The 22,373-nt window shown below is 34.3% G+C and overlaps 1 protein-coding gene across 1 annotated transcript in view; it reads left to right on the forward strand.

Annotated features, from left to right (window-relative positions):
* Positions 1-22,373, forward strand: part of NCAM2 (neural cell adhesion molecule 2) — a 263,086-nt gene that overhangs the window by 169,719 nt on the left and 70,994 nt on the right. Inside the window, exons 8-9 of the mRNA XM_033518142.1 lie at positions 2,859-3,004; positions 20,198-20,348. Of these exons, the coding sequence (XP_033374033.1) occupies positions 2,859-3,004; positions 20,198-20,348 (297 nt within the window). The remainder of the gene's footprint in view (positions 1-2,858; positions 3,005-20,197; positions 20,349-22,373) is intronic.

The raw sequence follows: 22,373 nt of genomic DNA on the forward strand, positions 1-22,373 counted from the left end.
TTAAAAAATTGGAGGTGGGAGGGTGGGGGAAATGACTGTTTTAGTATTTCTGTCAATACTAGTCTTGGCATTTTCAAATAGTTTTATTTACATGTACACAAATGTATTTTAATATTTTTCAATGTCCAAAATGTCATTGAAAAGTATTCAAACAGTGTAAAAATTTCTAGTCAATAGTAAGTTATGAGTTGTGACCTACAAAAATGAATTAATTAAATAATATTCCCCATATGAGCTCTCCTCTTCCAAGTAATAACTGTCAGCTAGATGTATTTGATGATTAATCAGTGCTTATTCCTTTAAATGTCAGGTACTCTTGTCTAAAATGTCAAGCTAAAACTTTTTGTCTTGTAGTGATCCATTTGAAGAAGGTCTTAAAGGAATTCGGAATAAGTCTAAGGTTAAGAATTATTTTTGTGTTTTGGAACATGCATCATCTTGAGCAAATTGCATTGTTTGTCATGTTGTCCAGATGGGAAACTCATTTTGATGGAAATAATTGTAAATTTTGAGAATTTTTGGCGTGAAATACTATGTATGATCCTTCTGAAAAAAAAAAAAAAAAAGAGCTTTATGTCTGCTCTAGCTCTTTCATTTTTACCAGGGATGATGATAAATCAAAGGAATGAAAAGATAGAACAGATTAGTTTGTAGCCAGGTGATATGGCAATAGAAATAGAGTGCCTGAGTGCCAAGGTGAAATATTTCATAGGCATTTGAATGATCCTGAAAGTAAGAGTAATAACTGAAGTTTTTTTGAAGTTTAACATAATTATCTTTTATCTCTAATTCTGGTTGGGCATTTTAGATCCTTCCACTGACATCCCTTTTTGTATCACACAAGAATTTTGTATTTTCTTGGTCAAATTGATATGTTGATGTAATGATTTGCTTGCTACCTTCTACCACATCCAATAAATCTGGATCCAGTTGACTTTTCAAGAATTTTCTTGGCTATTCTTCTTCAGGCTATTTTCTTTCTTTACATGATCTCAATCACCATAGATTATATATCAATGAAGCAGGATATTAGTTCAGTGCTCCCTTAGGTAAAATGCTACTTGTTTCTCATCTCTATGCAGTAAACACACAATAGCTTACTCATAATAGTCAAGGGTGAACAGACAGTAGAGAAGCAACAGAATGAACATGGAGGAAAGGAATGAGAAATGAACTGAGAATTGTCTGGAGGGAATAGATAAAAGGTAGGTTATATGCCTACAGATAGCAAGTTTGAACCTGTTTTTATTGTTGTTCTTCGTGATGCTGAATGTAGCATCTGTGAGACAAAGCTTATAAATGAGTCATAAATGAAGCACGAGACTGGACATAAGGAAAAGAAGCCTCACCAGCACAGCCAGGCACTGCAAGAGGCTGCTGAAAGGTTGTCTAGTCTCTGTTCTTGACATTTTTCAAGATAGTGCTTGACAAATCCCTGAGCAATCTGACCTGAACAGGGTCTGTTGATGCTGTGTTCATGAGGGGGTTGGTCAAGAAGCCCTCCTGGTGTTCATTCCAACCTTTAAGATTATCTTTCCCATTTTGGTGTATGAACATAAGCCAATATTGCTCTTCTGCAAGGCACACACTTCAGTAACCCCATTAGAAAACAGATTACATTTCTTTGTTTTGTTTTATAAGGAGTGTGCTATAGTAGTGCTTCCTCAAAAGCCAAGCTCAGAAAAGCTGTTTAGAAAATACATTACTTTCAACAAATGCACTTAAAGTTGATGAAGTCAATCTTAAGAGCTGCCCAATTTTGATTCACTCATGTAAATTTCATTCACTGCTTTTGGGTGCAAACATATTGAATCATATTCTTATTTAAGGATTACATCTTGGGTTTTCCAGGGGGATGAGTGTCTTTTTCAATGTATAACAGGAGTGGGTTCAGAGAAACTTAATAATCATTATATATGAGGTAATATATAGGACCAAAAAAATTTTAATGAAGATACTTGAATGTCATGGAAGAGAGTAATATTCTATGCACAGTACTAATACAGAGTTCTTGTGTGATATTGTACAGATAAATCCTCAATGTAAAAGTATGCACATGCAACCAGAAATTATATTGTATGTATAAATAACCTGATAAGGTATAGTGTAGATTGAAAGATGTAGCTGCTATGTAATTGAGGCTATAAAGTTGAATGATTTGAAGAATGCAAACAATATCTGGATTTTTTTAAATGTATCTTACCACCAGTTTACTTGGTAAGTAAGGATGAGTACCTTTGTATCACAGGACTCTTCAGTTCTCCATAGTGTTAATAACAGTGAAATGTGTTTATTGCTGGGGGATTTTGTTAAAGTCTCTAATTTATGTAGGCCAGTGAAACTTTGCTAAAGATCAAAATCAAAGAATGGTAATCATTCATATTTTTTCCTGAATAATATGCATTTGAAGACGAAAATGGGTTATTATAAAATCAAAGAATGCCTGAGATAGTAAAACACCTCTGGAGACCATCTAGTCCACAGTCAGATGGAGTAGATATCTCGAGACAAGTCTATCTGGGTTTTGGTTATCTCCAGGGAGGGAGACTCCACAGGCTCCTGGGTAGCTGGTTCCTAAGGGGAAAAAAGCACACAAACACAGCCACCAAGCCAGATCAGCTAGGACCCATACTACTCTACCCTGGAAAGGGAGAAGGATGTCCAGCTCATGGGGCATACAGGAATGGTTGCTGTGCAACTTGAGGTCCAAAAAGTTAATTGCTTTTATAGATAGTAACATTAATCTTTAGTTAACCCTAAAAAAAATAAAAAAAAAAAATAAAAAAGTGGTTTTAAAGATAGATTTCGATATGACATTCTTTGTGCAGGATCAGTAATGCAATTTGTATTTTTAACAGTGCAGCCTCAAATAATACAACTCAAAAATGAAACCACATTTGAGAATGGGAAAGCAACGCTCATCTGTGAAGCAGAAGGAGAACCTGTCCCAGAGATTACTTGGAAAAGGGCCATTGATGGAATGACTTTCTCTGAAGGTGACAAGGTAAATCTACCTCTAATGTATAAAATATCTAAATATGTATTGTCTGACTAATCTTCTCATTCTTGTAAGCAGAAAAAATAATTTAGAGACAGATTAATTCTAGATTCCTCTGGAATTAGAAGGAATTGCTATTTTCTAAGGCAGCAAGAGAGACATGGAGATTCTAAATTTTAAATTAAAAAAAAAGAAAAAAGAGCAATTATATGCTGAGAGGTAATTCATTTCTGTAGCTTAAACTGTCATACACAATCCCTACTAATGGTTTCAATTTCATCTTGATCATTATGGCTACACATAGCCCTTCTTCAGAATATTTGGATTCTTTCCAGTAATCCTTAAAATACAGTGGAACTTAAAGATATTTTTAAATTTTTAAAACCTGAATACTTTGTAGTTCTTTATTTCCAATTGCTCCTTTTTTGTTCCTATTTTTTCCTTTCACAGAGTTAAAACTGAGACTATTTTCCCATTTTGTCTCCCCATTTTAATATTTTATTACAAAAGTAAGTTGAGTAGAGAAACACTGCAGTATGAAAATGGAGAAAGTCAGTGTGGGAAAAAGAGCTGTAATTATGTGGAATGGTGAAATGAAAAGGGAATGGTGCAATGCAATTCCTAACCATGCTTATAGCAAGCTGTGTTTCTACAGAGTTCTTCTTCTTTTTCCCTTTTTTAATAATTATTTTAGTATTTGAGCAAATATTTTCTTCTTAATTTCCTGACATAGACTACAGAGTTTCTCTTCAGAGGTTGAAGTAAGAGATACCATTCTTCTGGATAACTAATTCATGCTTTTTACTCTAGATAATTATGTAGCAAAATACCTTCTTCTTGCATATTCATAGCTGTTGCTTAAAAGCACACACACACGGGTGAAAACCTTGATAGCAGTCATGCCACAAAGGGGATTAGATACGTAGTAATTTGCTTAGTTTATAGAGAATTGCTGTATATTAAAGAATTATGTACTTTCATTTACATTCTAAAGGAGAAAGTCTGGTCTAGTCTAGTCTCTGACTTGACCTTTCCCAGAACTGAAGCAGTTTATGTGAAGCTCTGTCTACCATTTTCCTTTTCAGTGATTTCTACTTTGGAGCAATATAGCAGTATTTATAAACTATTTTTTCTAATTGTTTTGCATTAAGACAAAGCAGTTTCTCTCTTCCTTAAATATATCAAGTTAAAGGTCATCTTTCTGACTTGCAAAGACTATGCTTTGTTCAAAGGTTACAAATGTTAGCCACTCACTTATGTTTGAAGTGTTCCCAAAATAACTTTCTATAAAGGATATTGAAAATGAGAGAAAATAGCAGAAAAAAGCTCAAAAATGTTGGTGCTGTTGAAACCTGAAATTTATCTACTGCTTGTATAAGACAGTCTAATATTCTTAATTCCAGCTGCAGGTGGTTAAACTGACATGTTGCTGGAGTATTCTCTGAACTGTGGTTCAACTCAGTAATAGTGACAACCCAACCAAATGAAAATCTACATTCACTTCCTACTGGTGGGGTGACAGACTCTCTGTAGAAGATAAAAAGAATGAGAATAAATAGAGTTATGTGGTTTCCTTTGTTCTTGCCAAAGAAAGACCTCTGTGTATTGCTCATGGGAGTTTTTGCTGAATCTTGAATGGAATGTTCTGAAATACTGAATATGTCCTTGACCTATAAAATATGCTGCTACATTTGCCCCGTGGCCTTCCTGCTCTGGGTTGCCAAAAGCTTGGCTTGTGCTTTCCTACCAAATTAGGTGAATAGGGAACAAAACTGGCAGTGATTAAGTTATTGAATAGTGGTTAAATAATAAAGCAGTGTTTTGCACACAGAAAGAGAAAGAAAAGGTGAATTGAAGAAATCAAGGGGAAGCAACATAGAACAGAGTCTTGAACTGAAAATATTACTTATATGTAACAAATTTTAAAATAATATGCAAGTAATTTATGCAACAACATAAATTATGCACAAACATAAAAGTGATTGTCTTTATTAAAGGGATTAATAGTTTGAATTTTTGGGCCAGTTTTTACATCATCTGCATTTTATTCATAATTTCTGTTGAATTAAGAGTATTGGTAGGGGATGAGCTTTTCTACAGAAGATGGAAAAACTGCTCAAGCAATAATATTGACATAATAATTATTAAAAGAACACATAAAATGCTGTTCTTATTTTTTAAATTTTACTTTTATTAACCTTAGTATGTAAGGTTAATTTACTCAATCATATCGTTCTTATTTGCTAAAATGTAAATGTACTTCATATGGATAAGGAAGACTGCTGAATGTGAGATCATTCTGAGCATGCATGGATTCAAAATGTTTTCTGTCTAATGATAGATCTTAGAACTGGGACATAGATCTTCCTGAGTTTTGAATTTATTGTGTCCAAAAGCATGGAAAATATGTGCCAAAGTCATAGATCAAAGAAGTAACCCAGCTGTGTTTAAGGAGGATAATATTAATGAGTATGAGCTCTATAATTATCTCTTTGGAAAACACAGCTTTGATAAAGGATTTTCAGTACCTCAGAAGTGTGTATTTGAAAGTTGAAGCCAAGTGAGTTCAAACCAGAAGCAAAGAAGCCTTTCCTCTCTCCTTTTATCATTTAGCTCTTAGAACAATCTACCACACAGTGTGTGGTCTCTCTTTCATTAAGAATATGAAATAAAGGGGTCTTTGTCTTTCCTCTGACTTCTCTTGAAAGTTAAATGAAAAGTTTTCCAAGAGGTCACATTAGATGAGCTCTGTAGTCCTTCTATGGTTGAATAGCCCATAAATATATGGGGGTTGGGTGAGGTTGAATAAATGAATGGCAATGTGCACTGGAAGGTGTTTGTCTCACCATTAAAGGTGTAAAAATGGAAATGGAGGCTTAGTCCAAGGCCACAGCTTCATCTGCTGTTTCAGTGTCAAGCTAAATCTCTCTGCTTGGTGAACATACTCTGCCTCTATCCTTCCATTCCCCGACTCCCCAGCACCACCTGTCCTTGCACTGATGTGCCAACCTGGCTGTGCCCCTTTCAGCTGGGATTTGAAATGGCACATTCCCGCAGACCACTGTGCATCCAGCAGGCCTGGCCCTTTTCCCAGTAAAAAGAGGAGGCAGGAGACGGGTTGCTTTTTTTTAGAACAGAAGGAAAGATAGTGATTTGATTTGATTTGATTTGGCATAATCAGTTATGAAATAGATTTTGGACGCGCACATACATCTCTACACATGTCCCTGAAGGACAGCTCATCTCGATCACTGAAGCAAAATTGTCACCGATTCCTGTGTATACTGCAGGAGTGTGAGGGCCCCACTTTCATAGTATCTCACTTTAGCAGAAATAAGAATGCTGATCAATGTTATTTGTAATTACCATTTCAAGGCCTGTTTTGGAATAAAAAGCACAATAACAGATGGGGCTTGATATGAAATAGTGGCTCCTCTGTATGCAGCATGTGTCCGAAGAGGTACATGCTGCATACCCTGAAGAATTTATGATCTAAACACATAAAATGAATGGAAGTATATATAGAGAGAAGTCCCAGTTGCAACTTGTATGTTGGATTTAAGAAAGAATTTTATATTTACTGGACTTTATTTTTTACTGTACTCTATTACATACAGACTCTGATTGTCTCTTAAATACGTTATACTATTCGCCTTGTACCCTCAAAGAGAGCCAAACCCATTATTTTTAATTTTATAATGAACACTGCAGAAACAGTTTGAATTCTGCTTTCTTCTGTTGCAATAATAACCTGGTTCTCCCCATGAAATTTCCTGTGACATTGTTTCTAAATATTGCAGAATTCAGACTAATATTTAAGTTATTTTCCAAGTCTGAATTTACTTTGTATTGACATGCAAATGATAAATATTTGGAGCTTTTAGAGTTTTTCATAGTTTTCATTATCAGGCAATAGGCAAAGGTAGTCTTTTTCTTTGAAAGGTCGTTTATTTTCTTCTAAGCTGTCGTGGTTTTAAAGCATTAGCTAAAAATCACTAGAAAACTTACTTATTTCTTGCTGTGAGATATGGACTAGAACAAGAGCAAAACGGGCTTAAAACTTAAAAGGAACAAAGAAAGTTTATTAACAAAATTACAAGAATAAGAAAACAGTATAAAACTTCCACAACTCCTTTTTCCCCACTACCCAACCATTTTCTCGTTCACATGACAACATAGAGAAAAAAATACCTTGGTGGTTAAAATGGTCCCAATTTTGTTACAGTCTCTTGATCAGTCTTTATAAAGAAAAATAAGTTCTCTTCTGCTAATCTATGGAGTTTTTCAAAAGAAAACCATTTTCCTATGGTTTTCTATTTCTCTGGTGCCAGCCGCCCGGAAAACTGCTATCAGTTCTCCCATTTCACATCACTCTGAGGTGTGTTATGGGTCAATGAGTCTAGGGGTGTCATTTTTAAGAATGAGTTATTCAAAGGCAAAAGTTCTCTTCATCTGTCTCTGTGATCATCTCTGGAAACAGAAGTTTTCTCTTTGCCTCTTAAGGGCCACAAATTTTCAACAACCATCACTTCTCCGTTTCTGTTCCAGCATCTCGTAAGATCACAACTACTTCACCATTTGCTTAAATCCACACTTTGAAATACTCTATTCCCACCAAAATACTTTCATGAATTAAAGATTTTCCAGAACACTTTTGTCCATCCCTATAGTTTTAGGAAAAGAATATTTCAGCTTATTAAAGCATCTCCTTTTTTCTCTCCCCATCTGAAGCTTAATTCTTTTCTTCACCGTCTTTGATAGTTTATGTTGTCTCTTTACCTGTTGACCACTCTCTCTTCTTCTCTCTCTCTGGAAAAAAAAGATTAATCTGCAAGTCTCATCTGGGTAGTGAAAGAGTTAAAATCTTGCCCAGGCTTTGTAGATGGTTCTGTGATCTCTGCCAGAGCAGCAGCTGGAGCTGTCTGCGATGGAAGATTCCTCATGGCTGCTCTGGAGAGTGTGGTCACTGTCTCAGCCTGCTGCAGGTCAAGAGCTTTTTCTCTCTTTACTCGGCAGTCTCTGGTGAATTCAGTCACAGCAAAACCTGCAGCCAAGCCAGGGACCGGCCTGGCCCGGCCAGAGCCCAGGGCAAGCCCCGCAGGCCCCATCTCCCGGCCGGGAGCCGCTGGGCCCAGCCCAGCCCCTGCCCCACGGGGCCGCATGGGCTGGGCAGGGAACGGGAGGGCAGCTGGGGCTCTGTTACCTTTCACAGCCAGGAAACAAAGAGACAAGGAAATTCCCAGGCTTGTGTCTTAAGGTGGTGTTCACAGGTTGATCTCACTTTTTAATGGTCAAAACTACTGTCAATTCTCAGAAATGGCCAGTTATTGGCCAGGAGAAAAAACTCCCATCAGCCTCCAGCAGTTTTAACTTCCTTAGGTGTTTTTCTTTTTTTTCTAAAATGCCAGTCTATCACACAAGCCTATTAACTTCACTTCAGCTATTACAAATGATAATAAAAATAATCTGATTTTTTTTACTTTTTTTTTATATTGGTTTTCTCTGCACAAAAAGAAGCAATCTTACAGTGTCAGTGAAACATGTTGTCTTTCTCTTTGAAATGTGAGCCCTGTTAAATACTTACTCATCAAGGATCAGGTCTTTATTTGAAATGAATCACAGAAAACAGAGATATTCTAGGGTATTTTAATTGATTCCAGGAAATATATTTATTTTTCTGAGCTATCCAAATCCTTCCCTTTGTGAATAATTCACCTTTGAATAGCTGAGAAATATACAAGGCCAATCTCTTTGCTGTATTGGACAAAATTGTTATAACCTGTTTCACCTACATATTGTTTGAAAACCTCCTACTTACAATATCATAGAATGTTTTTGCTGATGCAATATTGGCACAGGCCTGTAAACCAGAAAAATTTATGTAGCCAGCCATAATTGCATTTGATTATGCAATTGAAACGCTCTGCAAACAATTCAATCAGACATAAAAGTTCTCTCCTATTTTAAGCCCCAAATGTGTTTTAGTGGCCTTCACATATTAAGGATATTAAGAATAAGAGCAAGAATATTGTGACTGGAAGAAGGTAAAATGAACTTTACCAACAAGATCACTTACATGTTAGACAATTAGTGCTGCTGAGAATATAGAGGTTTATACCTTGTGACATAAGCAAATAAAGGGCCATACATGAGCACTAATAGAATTTCAGGAGCCATCTGATCTGCGGAAATCTGAATACATTTTGGTGTTCCTTCATCTGTTTCTAATTTTGGGAGGTGACAGTGTTTGAGCAAGAAGATTCATTTTGCAGGAGTAGGATTGTATTCAGTTAGAAATAAAGATTAGCTTTCCTGGGTGACCTGAGGAATTAGGAAAATTGTGAACCAGTGTGGATATTTCCAAGTCCTTACGTAGCTCAATCAGCTGTCTGAGCTCCACACACTCCTTTAGGTAACAGTATCTGCAATGATGCATAAATTAAGCCAAAAATTAAGCTAGTAATTATTTTAAGATATTGTTGTATTGACAATTGAGTACTAAATATTAGCCACACAACCAGGGGTCCTCAGATTTGTTCCTATTTCGGGGTAGAAGGTAAATTATTTGTTACTCAGAGTAGACCCAAATGCCTGTACATACACAGAGACAGATGTATTCGTGTTGTGTGGATGGCTGTCTGTACTAGAATTACACTAGCTCAGAATTCTCTCATATCTGTACATTTTTCCTTTCAGTAAAATTTTAAGATCACTTTCTACTGGGAAAGTAAACACAGTAAGTAAGCAGAGACAAAGTCATTGAATATTTAAAGGAAACCAAAGGGCAAGAAAATGTGAAATTTATTAACTCTTCTGTATTGAAAGCTTAAAAACCATAGGGAAATACATTAATTTAAGAACATGACTAATTTAAGCAGTTCTTTAATGGACTAACTTAAGTCCAAATGTGTTATCTGTTCTGTAAATGGATACTCTTTTTCCCACCTAATTTATATTTAAATCTTTAAAACCATTTCCCATTTAATCCATTTGCTTATGCAATACCTATGTACCAAGTAGGTATTTTTGGGGTACTTTCTGTAGGTTGCAGTGCTGCATTTACTGGCTGAAATAAAGCCCTAAAGGCTTGGAATTGGCATTGATTTCCCATCCAATACTATTTTTTGGCATTTAGCTATCAGTTATGATACTAGGTCTGTTACACTAATGAAGAGTTCAATTCTCGGGGAACTTTTCCTGGACTAACATTTTCTGCAATACCAGTGCAGCTTGGATTGGAATATTCATTCATCTACAACACAAACTGTTGTTTCATGAGCTTCAGCCTAAGTATAACTTTTGTTATTTACTAATGGTTTAAGAACATTCAAATAGTTGTAGCTTGTCTGGTGAAATGGAGAATCTGCATCTGATGATTCACTAGGTAATACACCCACGCTTTAGAGCCTGGAGTCAGCTGGAGTCATTATTCCCTGATGTACCATAGGACCTTCTCAAGACTCTTAAGAAATGTTGCATTTTCTATATTCTGCCTGCATTGGGAGTGAGCACAATCAGTGGCACAAACAGAAGTTCAATGGTGGTAAAAATGTGTTTTATGCTATTGAAATGACTGAAGTTTTCCTGACCTGAAAGTCAGTTTGAGTATATATAAGCAGAATTTAAGTCATCAGAATTTTGGCTAAGCCAGGATGAAAGCAAAGGCCTGTATTCAATTTTCAATCCCTTGTTTGTTTTTTTAATCTAAGCTCTGTGAAATAATTAGTTATTGATAATTTATTAATGTCTTTAGTTTGCTTATAAAAAAAACCCATGTTTTCCTGCCACATTCTCCCTGTGCAATCACTCCATTTGTTCACTCAAACTATTTTTCCTACTAACACCACTTCGCAGATTTCAAACACAGTAAAATTATGATACTTTAACAGGACAATGATTATGTACCAGTGAATGTCTTGCTAGTTAGGAGACCCTGAAACTTTGTCTAAAGTATAATGCAAAAGTCTTATTTCTGTACACTGGGAAAAGTAAAGACTCTTTGCACCACTCCTTACTGACAGCTTATAAAATTCAGCAAACAATATTTCTTAGGACTAAATAAATGGGAAATAGGTCTGAGTTTTGATTCATGGTCAAAAGAACTCCCATCTATGCATGGGCTCAGCCTGTGTTATTAAAATTGCTAAGTGTTGCATAAATAATGTTATTAGCAATAAAATGATTTTTTGCCTTTCGATGAATTCCTGCTTCGGAAATGAAATTGTAACATTTATGACAAAATTCAATTAATTAATAGCATGTGGAGATCTTTACTGCAAGGAGATCGTCTAACATGCTTTAATATGTCCTATAGGTAGCCTATACATAACATTAAAATCCTCAAGGTTATATAACTTGGTTAAAGGGCTGTTTTTTACTTAACTTTACTTACTCTTCCTTCTCCTTTTCTTCCTCACCCAGAAAATGATTACTTTCCTCCAGGTCCCAGTCTTCCCTCCCAGTTTACCTGCATACCAGAAAATTCTAGAGTTGTGACTAATATTTCAGATGTCATTAATTTATCCACATAGTCTCTTCAGCTAGTGTATTGTTACAGATCTATTTCTTCAATGATGTACTAATACATAACTTCCGATAATTTAATAATATATTCAGTTTTCTAATGGGTACAGCAGTCAGGAATCCTGCAAACTGACGAAAGTAGGAAATAGACTGGCTTAAAGGTTTTGTTTCTCAATGAGACTTTCCCCAGGAGAATGACATGAGTGCTCATGCTGCCATGTTGCAATTTCTGCTTCCCAACTTATTTCAAACTCCAGTAGCACATTTTTCTATAATAGCAAACATCCAGTTTAGCTGCTATAACCAGCATAAGCTTTTATTTATATCCATATTTATCAATATAGAGAAACTGAGAATCATATCAAGACATCAATTAAATAAAATTACTTTAAAATCTATGCTCTTTCATTTATGTCCAGGTTACCTCACTTTCTCCATTTTGCTTCCTACTGAAGCATTTTCCTTTTGTTTCTTCAGCTGAAAAAAGCCCTCCAGAATTATCAGGGTTTATGAGCAAAGACTTGGTGATCTGTGAGGTTAGGATCTGTCCTGCTGACAATTCCCTTCACCTTGTGATTCGATCTGTGCCTCTTTCAGGCCTTCCATGACATTCCTTCCCCTAAGGGAGCCTTGTTGCTTATAGATGCTCCTGCAGATCTATGTCTCAGCACAGTTTCCAGACTTCCTATCTGCTGAATAGCCATAATAATTTAGTAAAATATACATCAAATTTACAGTAAGCTGGGAGGAATCTCAAGCTACATACAGCTACTGAACAACCCAGAAGCTCAGTTTGTGATTTGTCTTTTTTTTTTTCTCGTTTCTTTCTTTTTTCTGCATACCCTTACTACATCAGGTGTCCCTGGCACTAAAGCTAGACTGTGTCAATGTTTGAATATGAATTCTGTGAAAATGAAACTAATGTATATATACATGACTTAAGCTCTGTTTGAAATTCTTGCAGTAGTAGTAATTTTAAAGGTTATCATATATTACAGCAGAGTTTCAGGGGCAGGAGGGGTATACAACCTGTATATATCTAAGAATTGGTTATTGGTCCAAGTAATATCAGTTTAAACACAATAAACCAAGCAGTTATTTTTAGTTCTGTTATAATAACTTGAACATTTTAATTCAAATTATCTAAGTAATAAAGGGGGGAGGGAGAAATAACATTATAGTTTAAATCGTTATACAAAAGCTTCCTAGTTTTTCTTTCCTTGTTTTAATTACCCAGACACCAGAGGCAGGCTGACAGTGCTTGTTTTTCTTTAAAGAAATGAAAAAAAAAGTAGGAAAGGCTTAACAATTCATCACCATGCCTTGGCTCAGCTTCAAGTTATTTTTGTCCATTCTGTAATGCAGTAAGTTGACGAGATTTGTCTTCATGTGTGCCCAGACAAAGGTTTCTTTGGTTTCTTTCCTTTTTAAATTTTCCTTTGCTGGTCACTAAAATTATGCAAGAACCACCTACAGTGGTATGATTGTCTAAATTGAAATGCTATTTTATAGTAAAATCATTATTTTTAGTGGCTGTTTTATGTGGGGTCCGTTTTGAATAACATTGTACTTAAAGGTCTTCTTCTTGAGAATTTTGCTGGCCTGAGTCCATTTGAGTCACCTATTTTAATGGCATCATAGCAGTGTTGGAGTAGATTCAGATCAGAAAAATTCTTAGGAATAAAGCCATTAAATACAGTATTTATGTGTCAAACAGGATTTCTAATTACAAAGTGCATATGCAATGATTACAGTTGTATGATTTCTTCTTATAAACACTCATTTGTAGTTACTATTGTTATTTATCATGGCAGACACTAATGCTTTCTCTACTCCACAAGTTTATTTGATGTGATGCTAATATTTTTACCATTAAAAATCATCAACCATTTCTTTCTTGTGATTTGCATCATTAAGATTTGTGATTTACATCTAGGATTTGCATCTTTAGCAGAAGTAATCTTGAATGGATGCTCATCATTTTTTCTGTCTTAAATATTTTTCTAGCATATTCATTGTTGAGTAAAAATCAATGGAGGAAAGAAGTTCAATTTTCCATTTCATGTCTTAGTAAGTGTTTGGTGTCAGGATTTCATGTGTCATCTCTTTGCATAATGACTTGTTTGAAAGAAATACCCACATGAATCAATGAAATATCAATTCATAATTTCAAAAAGTTGTACAAAGCATTCAAGAACACTTTTTTTTTTTCCTGAGGCTGTACATGCTGCTAACAACATGCATAGAACCTGCTGCCATTTCTGATCTGAATTCTATAAAAATAACTGGTGTGTCTGCAGCTGAACAGAAAATCAAATCAACAGTATTTTTTTCTTCAACATTAGGGTTTCTTGTGACTTCCCTGATGCTACACTATAGATTTGCAAACAATAGGTGCTTCAATAATTTCTTCTTTATGGAAAAAAAAATTACTAGAAATTCAGGAATTTGCAGCATGCTGACATGTATAATTAACAAGCTGAAGTTTTAAAATATCTCAAGGTCTCCTATAAAAATCACTGAAGTCCAAGACACTGCTGTAGCATTATTCTGATTCACTGGACATTAAGGCATATGCACATAGCAATACTCTGGAATTTTCTGCTGTCTCCAACAGGTGCATGGATAGAATACATTTACCTGAAGAGAATGGGAAATATTGTGAATATACCATCCATAATCCAGAAGGGAGCTTCCATCAGCTTCTACACGATGATGGCTGTTGTGACTAACAGCCCTTTCTCTCATCATCAAAGGTAGATTTTCAGACTAGGAATTGCTGGTGACATATATTTAATAGACTTCTGGAATTTTATCATCATTTAGTATCAGAATGTCAAGTTGCAGAAGTTCTTTCATGCTGCTTCAAGAAACATTTTCATGGGCAATTATGATCTGCTTAAATCTCACATATAAGAAGCATCAGCCTGAAGTATATGACCTCAAGTTACCTCTCATGTGGATGTGAACACAACCTGAAATCAGAAAACTTCCTAAAAATTGGTATTTGTGAAATTCCAGAGATGATTCTGTTAATCAGTATTTGTTTTCTCCTTGAAAATTCAGTGATGTGTACTGGAAACAGGACCAAGACAACATAATGAGTTGGCAAATTTTAACAATTTGATCCAAAGAAGGAAAAACTATGATTTTCTTCAATCCTCACCCCTGCAATTTGAGGATCTTTGATTGTGTGCATCTGAAACAGATCCTTTGCAGGACATTTAAAATATCTGCAGCTTTTACTCAAGTTACAAGTTCTTACAGTGACTGCTCTTTATATTTTTCCATGTTTTGCAAAAGAAAAAAACAGTCTCAGTTTTAAGCCACTACCTATTCATCTTTTCTGTGGTTAATATATGCAGTGCACATCCAAAATAATACTAAAGTACACAAGGTGTCAGAAGATAAATTTGGTAAATTTGACAGGCAAAACTGACCTGTTAGATTTTAAACGTGGACAGTGATGAGACTTTACTCATTAATAAGCTTTAAATATTAGAAGAAAAACAAAGATATTTCACATTGTCTAGATTTTAAATGAAGGGATTGTTTTGCTTGCAGTCTTGCACTTGGACTTCAGGGTTTGAAGGAGTACTTTGACAACCAAATGATAAACTCTAGGAGGGAAGTCAGCTGCTCTAACCATCCAAGCAATATTACTAAAATCCAGCTACAAATGAGTCACCAATTCCTACAACTGTTTTTACCTTCCATTCTTGTTTTCAGCCAACTCAAAATGCAAGTTTTGGCAGCCCTACAACTTCATTTCATTTGGTTCTACTTTTCCTCAGTGTGAATTGGAGAAATGGCTGATAAATCAAACTCATCCACTAACCACACCATCCACCTCTGCCCAAGTGCAGCTTTCTACAGTTGGTAAATGAACAACAATTTCTGAGCATTCTAATCAGCGAACTCCTCCTGAAAAATTACACTGATTTTACTAAAATGGCAGTGGAATTTTGCAGATTGAAAACTCTGAATTTATTCTGTTCCAGAAGCTATCCTTGTCTTCATGTAGATGTTATTGTCTCATCACATTCCCATCCTCTCAGAGAGTGGAATCCTTGAAATTCAGTTAACATTGTTCTGATTCTGCCTTGGGAGCTTTGTTTCTTGACTTTGAAGCTGTGCACAGACAAATCAGGTCAGGAAATATTGGGAATATTCACATGTGGATCTACAAATTATGCAAGACATTCAGGAAGCAAGAGCCTAATGGAAGAAATCAAGGAATAGATTAACGTGTATGGTATGAAAATAATTTTATCAAAACCAAAAATATATATTTACTTTCACAGAACCTGTAGCACAAAACTCAAATTATGCAATACCTCTCCTTTTTTAATTAGCATAGAAGTAATTTGTGTTTATCTATATATTAGAAGTAAGAATATTGCAAGTGCAGAAAATTTTCACCTTTTTTTTTTCCTAGAAGGTACTTTGTATGTGGTGTCATTTTGGATAGTTTTACTTTCAGACCTGTATAGAATAGTTTTTTAAACACCAACAGAGAACTAGGTTCTCAGTATTCAAAATACAAGGACATTCCTGTTTCCTAATTAGGGAATGTGCTTTTTAAGTGAATAAAATCACAAAGTAAGTTTACCTAAGTAAAACATTTTTTAAGGTCTCTGCTGAAGATTTTTTCACTTGTATTTTAGTTTTATGCTGGTGAGGAAGTTATGGGGGGAAAAAAAAAACCCACCACCAAAGCCTCTAAACCCCCACTTTTATTTATGATTTCTATGAAATTCTCCAATGAACATTAACCATGAAAAATATTTATTTATTAAGATTTTATTATGATTTCTAAAGTGCTGTGAAACTGTAGCTTTTGAAGACTTCACCATTCTTCCAATGCCTAAGAGTGTAAGGGTCTGTTAACAGAATTGGTTTTTCCAAAGAATATGTAAATCTGTATGGGACTGCCTTAACCTCAAGTTTTTGAGACATCAATGATTGTTTCTTCTCCATGGTGGGAGGAGATACTGAGTAATTCAGTGAATTAGCACAGATCATGAATGTTGGGCCACAGAGACTATTCTGATTGTCTAGGTTTGTGTTCTGTCCCTTTTATGCTCTTTATTATTCTTAAGCAATAAAATAAAATACAGATTCTGTATCTCTCATTCTATAACATTTGAAAGAAAAAAAAAAAAAAAAGAATGTCCCAATTTAGTAGGTATCTATTATTATTTCAGGCAGGTTTGAGAGTTACTGATTTTGTTAATTTATAGAGATTATATCTGTATTTCAGTTTTGGCCCATTGGCAGCTCCAAAGCTTTCTTCCTGGTGGGGATTTACTGGGCAGGTGTAGTGTTCCCCTACCTGTGTTTCTTTCTCTTCATGTTTTGGTATGTTATGGTGCTAGACATAGTACTAATGTGTGTTCTCCATAATTAGCACAGGAGAGAAATGAATCCCAGAAAGGCATTACCAGTGATTAGAAAGTTCTGCTTTGTCAGTTTATCCTGTTTTTAATAATGTCTTTTGCAAGAACAGAAAAATGTAAATAGTGTGACTTCAGTATTTGCTCCAGGTAACATTGCATATTCAATTTTTGTCCCAGTTTCTTCATTGCCCTGTGCCAAACTCAACTGCACTGTAATTGTGCTTTTTTTGTGTCGTCACAACATGTTCTTGAATCATTTACCCAGCTCTCTCTTTTCTAATTTGTACCATAAAGACACATAATACAGCCACACCAGTGTTTTTGAAGTCCTTGTGAAACTTTACCATACTAACTGGTGTTTTGATTTGCATGTGGTAATCTCCCACATATTCTGGGAATCAATTTACAGATAGAGACGGCTGCATCAAAACATTTCCTTTCATTTATTTGTTTATTTAATTAGTTATTTCTTTGTTAATGGAATTTCCTTGGTCTGTACACTCTTGTTTTCTTTCATGTGTTTCTTCAGGAATGCCAGCCTGTCAGTATATTTTTAATCAGATATTGAACCATGTTTGTAAAAGAAATAAATGATAGATTTGTGCACCCATCCATCTGCAGAATAGACTCAGGGAACAAAACATTTTAAACTGTTTGTTAACAAGACACAGTATAATGTACATTATAAGAAAAATAGCAGAACACATTTTAGAAATTTTGATTTAGTAAGCAATTTTAACACAAGAACTTAAAAAAACCCAGAATATCTTTAATAAATGTATATTTTTATGTTAATTCTACTGACATTTTCTTGCCTACATTTGTTTTATTTGTTTTATGGACTTGGAACCTAGTAAATCCCTCTTACAATTTTTTTACCATATATTTGATTATAAGAAAAAATTATATGTGAAGATTTCCTGTCATTCAGAGTATTTATTAGCTTGGGTTTTGTCCTACCTATAAATCCAAGATATATTGCATCATTTACATTTGAATAAGAGAATGTGAGAACATAGGAAAATTATACTGAGTACTATCTACATTTTTTCCATTATTTTAGAAAATAATTAGATAAACTAAAATGAGATTGCAAAATTACTCTAAAAGCTATTTAATTTAGGGATCTTTGTGCTTATTTTCATTATTATTTTCTTTTATAACATCTATTAATATTCACATGTGCTTAGGGATATATAGAAATACTTATAGTGAAATATATATTAGTGAATTAAAGTATTTGGGATCATAGTATTGAACTAATGAATCACAAATAAAGTATTTACTATTGTATCTATGATTCATTGTCACAGGTTGTAACTTATTAAAGAAATATTTATCATCAAGGTAAAATCAGAAATTAAATTTCTGAAGTGTTCATATACATTTTAGGTAGGAATAATTTAGTTTGATTATTATTAAATATTACATGGTTAATATTTAAATAAAGAAGAAAATATTCATAAATGGTATTACCTATGTCATAGAAAGTACTTGCTTTACATATGTATAAACATATATATATATATAATGCTATATAAATAAGCATTTATATATGAACTATACATATATATAAATCTGACTCTGTATTAAAATTAGAAAACAACTTAATAGGTTTTTTTAAAGAAATTGCATTTTGATTAGCCCAGGAATTACTTCCAAAAGCCATAATGTTCACTACTGTTACATGTTTACTTGCAACATCATAACTTTTATTTTCCTTTTTGAGCATATTGTGGAAATAGACTTCTAAGTATTAAAATTGATAGCTAAGTGGTCTAAGTTGCTCATTTTTGCCAATCCAAAGAGGTTTATGTTGGCTCATGGGTTAGAATTCAAGAACTTTAATTTACAAACTTATGCTGAGTCGTTTTCACAGGAAACAAAATTCCGTCTACTTGGAGTCTTACATAGGATCAGAATACTTTTCTTTCTATAGAAATCATGATAAACAGCATGCTTCATTTGACTTCTTTACATCAAATATTTTAAGGCCTAAATCATGGCATATTTCCTTTATTAAGTCAGGAAACAATTGTACTGTTTTAAAAGCTCAGATGTTTAAACATCAGCTGCTGCTTGGTGAGTATTGAGTGTCATATGCAGTAAACTTGAGTGTATGCATTATATAATTGAACATAAAAATCTTCTTCAAGCTTAAAGTCATGGAGTCATATAGTTACTGGGTTTTTGTTCCTTTTCCAACTTACTATAATGAAGGTATGTTAACATCAGTATTTTTAATCATGTTTGGAGTTTTTATCCTTTAAACAAAAAAAGTGAGATGACAAAGTACAACAAATTTCCCAGAGGTTGCCCAGAGAAGCTGTGGCTGTCCCATCCCTGGAACTGTTTAAGGCCTATTTGGATGAGACTGAGCAACCTGGTCTAGTGCAAGGTGCCCCTGCCCAGGCAGTAAGGTTGGAATGAGATGAGTTTTAAGGTCCTTTTCAACCCCCAAAATATTGTGTGATTCTGTAAATAAAGAGCAGAAGAAAATATTTTCTTTTTCCTCAGTCATAATACTTCATGGAGTTTGAAGAATCAAGAAGAGGACTTTATTTTATTTAGTTTTACCTAACAGTTGTATACTCTTTAATTTCAAATAATTTTGCGGGGAGGGGTAGGGATGAGGAAGGAGAGTCATTATGGATAAGGATTTTTATAAAATTTATGTTCTAGAAAATTGAAAGGCAGCATTCATTTTTCTCCCTTGCTTCTTCCATGGAATGAAAAGGAACTGAAATCCAGAAATTCTAGTTGCATTTATGGTTCAAGATTTTTTAACAGTAGTGAGACTCTGGGATTTGTTCATTGTCTGAGGCATTACTTCTATTCAGTTTCACAGTTGCAGTGATAAGGACCAGAGATACTGCTGTGTGTAATTTATTGTATATAGTGTTGTATCTATGCATTTTTCTTAACTGCACCATAGCACAGTGAGTGAGATCATAACGAAGTTTTGAGTAGCAGTTCACTATTGCTGTCATAATTTGATACATTTTGTGGCTTCTCTTGGCAATGTTCCTTTAAGCATGTACTTATTCCTTTGATTATGCTGCCTAGAAAGAGAACATGTTTTTCTATATTTTCTCTATTTATGGAAATTTTCTTTTATGGAAAACTTAGAAGTTGCGTAGGTGTCAGTAATAACTTCACCATAGATGAAGAGATGCTTTCAGTCATTCTTATCAGTAGTGTTTAATATATAAATTCTACATTGATATACATATATAAATATGTAAAACCTTTTCTTTTCCTGAATCAATGTAAACAGAGCCCAGATGGCCGTATAGAAGTCAAAGGGCAGCATGGAAAATCGTCACTGCATATTAAAGATGTGAAGTTGTCAGATTCAGGGAGATATGACTGTGAAGCGGCAAGTAGAATTGGTGGGCACCAAAAGAGCATGTACCTTGATATTGAATGTAAGTTCTAATATTTTGTTTTCTCTTTTAAATTTGTTTTAAAATAAATAAAAAAAAACAAGTACATTCTTAATGGAAGGTCATTTTTTTTCATGGTACTTCATGATTAAACTTGCATAAATGAAGAAAGCATGTCCTGTAGTTCATTACTCTGTGGAAGAATACTGTCTTTTCTGAAGTTAGCGAGACCCTTGTTGGTGTATTGGTGACTTAAGCAGGACAGGATTTCTTCTGAAGTCATATTCCAGTGTTATTATCCATTAACTTAAGGCTAAGCTTAATAACGTCAAATCTCTGGGCTGGCTGAGACTGCTGGGAATGAAAAGTATTCAGTGGGATAAAGTAAGGACTGATTTAAGCACCAGCTAAGTCTTGAGCTTAACCTTCTAAGATTCAACAAAGATTCTTTTTTGTTTCTGAGTCCTCTGATTTACTAATCCCTAAAAGGTCTCTAGCCACTATTATAACCCCTCCTGAAGTTATGTTGTAACAGTCTCTTTTAGAGATTGCCTTTATTCCAAGCTCTTGTTTTTTATCCAGGAGAAAAGGAGATTATTTTTGCTTAGAAGAGGCTGATGCTTGAGAAGACAATCAGAGGATATAAATCTGAAATATAAAATAATTCATCGGGTAATTGCTTCTTCAAATTACTCTTCAAATTCACAAGCAAAGGTCTTCAAAAAATGAAAACAAGAAAAAAAGCCCTTCCTTTTTTTATATTGTTGCTCCATTTCCAATCTAGAAATTTCTAGATACAATTATTTTACATCTCCAATGGAGTTTGCATGAGCCTGTTTGAACTGAGTCTTTGAACAGAAAAATTCTTTCCAGTGGGAAGATAAAAGCTGGAATAGGATTCTGTGGCACAGAAATAAAAGAAATGATTGCAAACCACAGAGTGATTTCCTGAGGAGTTCTGAAAGTGCTTTCACTATACAGTTGTGTCTTCTTTTTTTGGCAGGGAGGCATTGCATTGTGGCATAGAATATAAATCTAAAAGAAAAATGAGGAATGATCAAAAGAAGTTTTAGGTGTTAGGAGTGGAGAGATTTGCCAAGCCGGAAGATCTGAGAAATAAATCCTAATTTGCTATATTTGTTTTCTTTAATGCATGCAATTATAACTTTACATATATATATATAAAGGAAAAAATATAGATAAAAGCAAATTAAGTGAAGTTTCTTTAAAATTCTGCCAACACTCCACATAATGATATGAAATAAATACATGGTGTGATTATGGTTGTGTTACCACTGTGCTTTAACATTAAATATTAATGTATTTTGTATTCAGAAGAGAGAGATATGTTGCGCCACATATTATGAAACATGGACAATTGAAATTTAAGAATTTATTAGCAATACAGAATACATACTAGAGGGCATAATAAAACCTCTGCATTGATACAATACATTATTATAACCTAAGATACCTTCCAGGGTGAAAGTTTTAGAAGAGGTGGAAAGAATTTAAAAGTAGCAGAATCTTTTTTTGGTATGGCAGAATTAATTTTGCATATATGTGGGAACAATCAAATATAGTATATGAGAAAATGGAATAACTTAAAGACTGAATTTATTCCTTGGTAGACACAGTTTTTGATACAGCATAAAATTTTCTATAGAGCTAAGATCCTCTGAGGAAACATTTTATAAAGAACATAGAAATATTATTCTATCATCAGAGGAATCACTCATTTTAATGAATATTTTTAATGTATAACAGAAGATTTTTATTATATTTCTTTAATTGGAGTTTTAAATACTCAGCTGATAGTGAGCTTTAACTCAAATGTGGGGTTTTTTCCAGCACAGGTGTTGTTGGACCAACAGAAATACAGCTTCTCTCAAGTCCTTTAAATCAAGTAGTTCTGTGATGCAAAGCAAGTATTTCTGGGGTGATACAATATAGGTCTGTCTCATATTCTGATTAACGAGTTAGAAAAATGTTTTGCTTTCCTTTGCAAATAACTTTGCACTGGTATATGAGCTTCAAATATAACTTACTTGTCTTGCCCAGGAAAGA

The sequence above is a fragment of the Parus major genome, chromosome 1, assembly GCF_001522545.3.
Source record: "Parus major isolate Abel chromosome 1, Parus_major1.1, whole genome shotgun sequence".
Lineage (NCBI taxonomy): Eukaryota > Metazoa > Chordata > Aves > Passeriformes > Paridae > Parus > Parus major.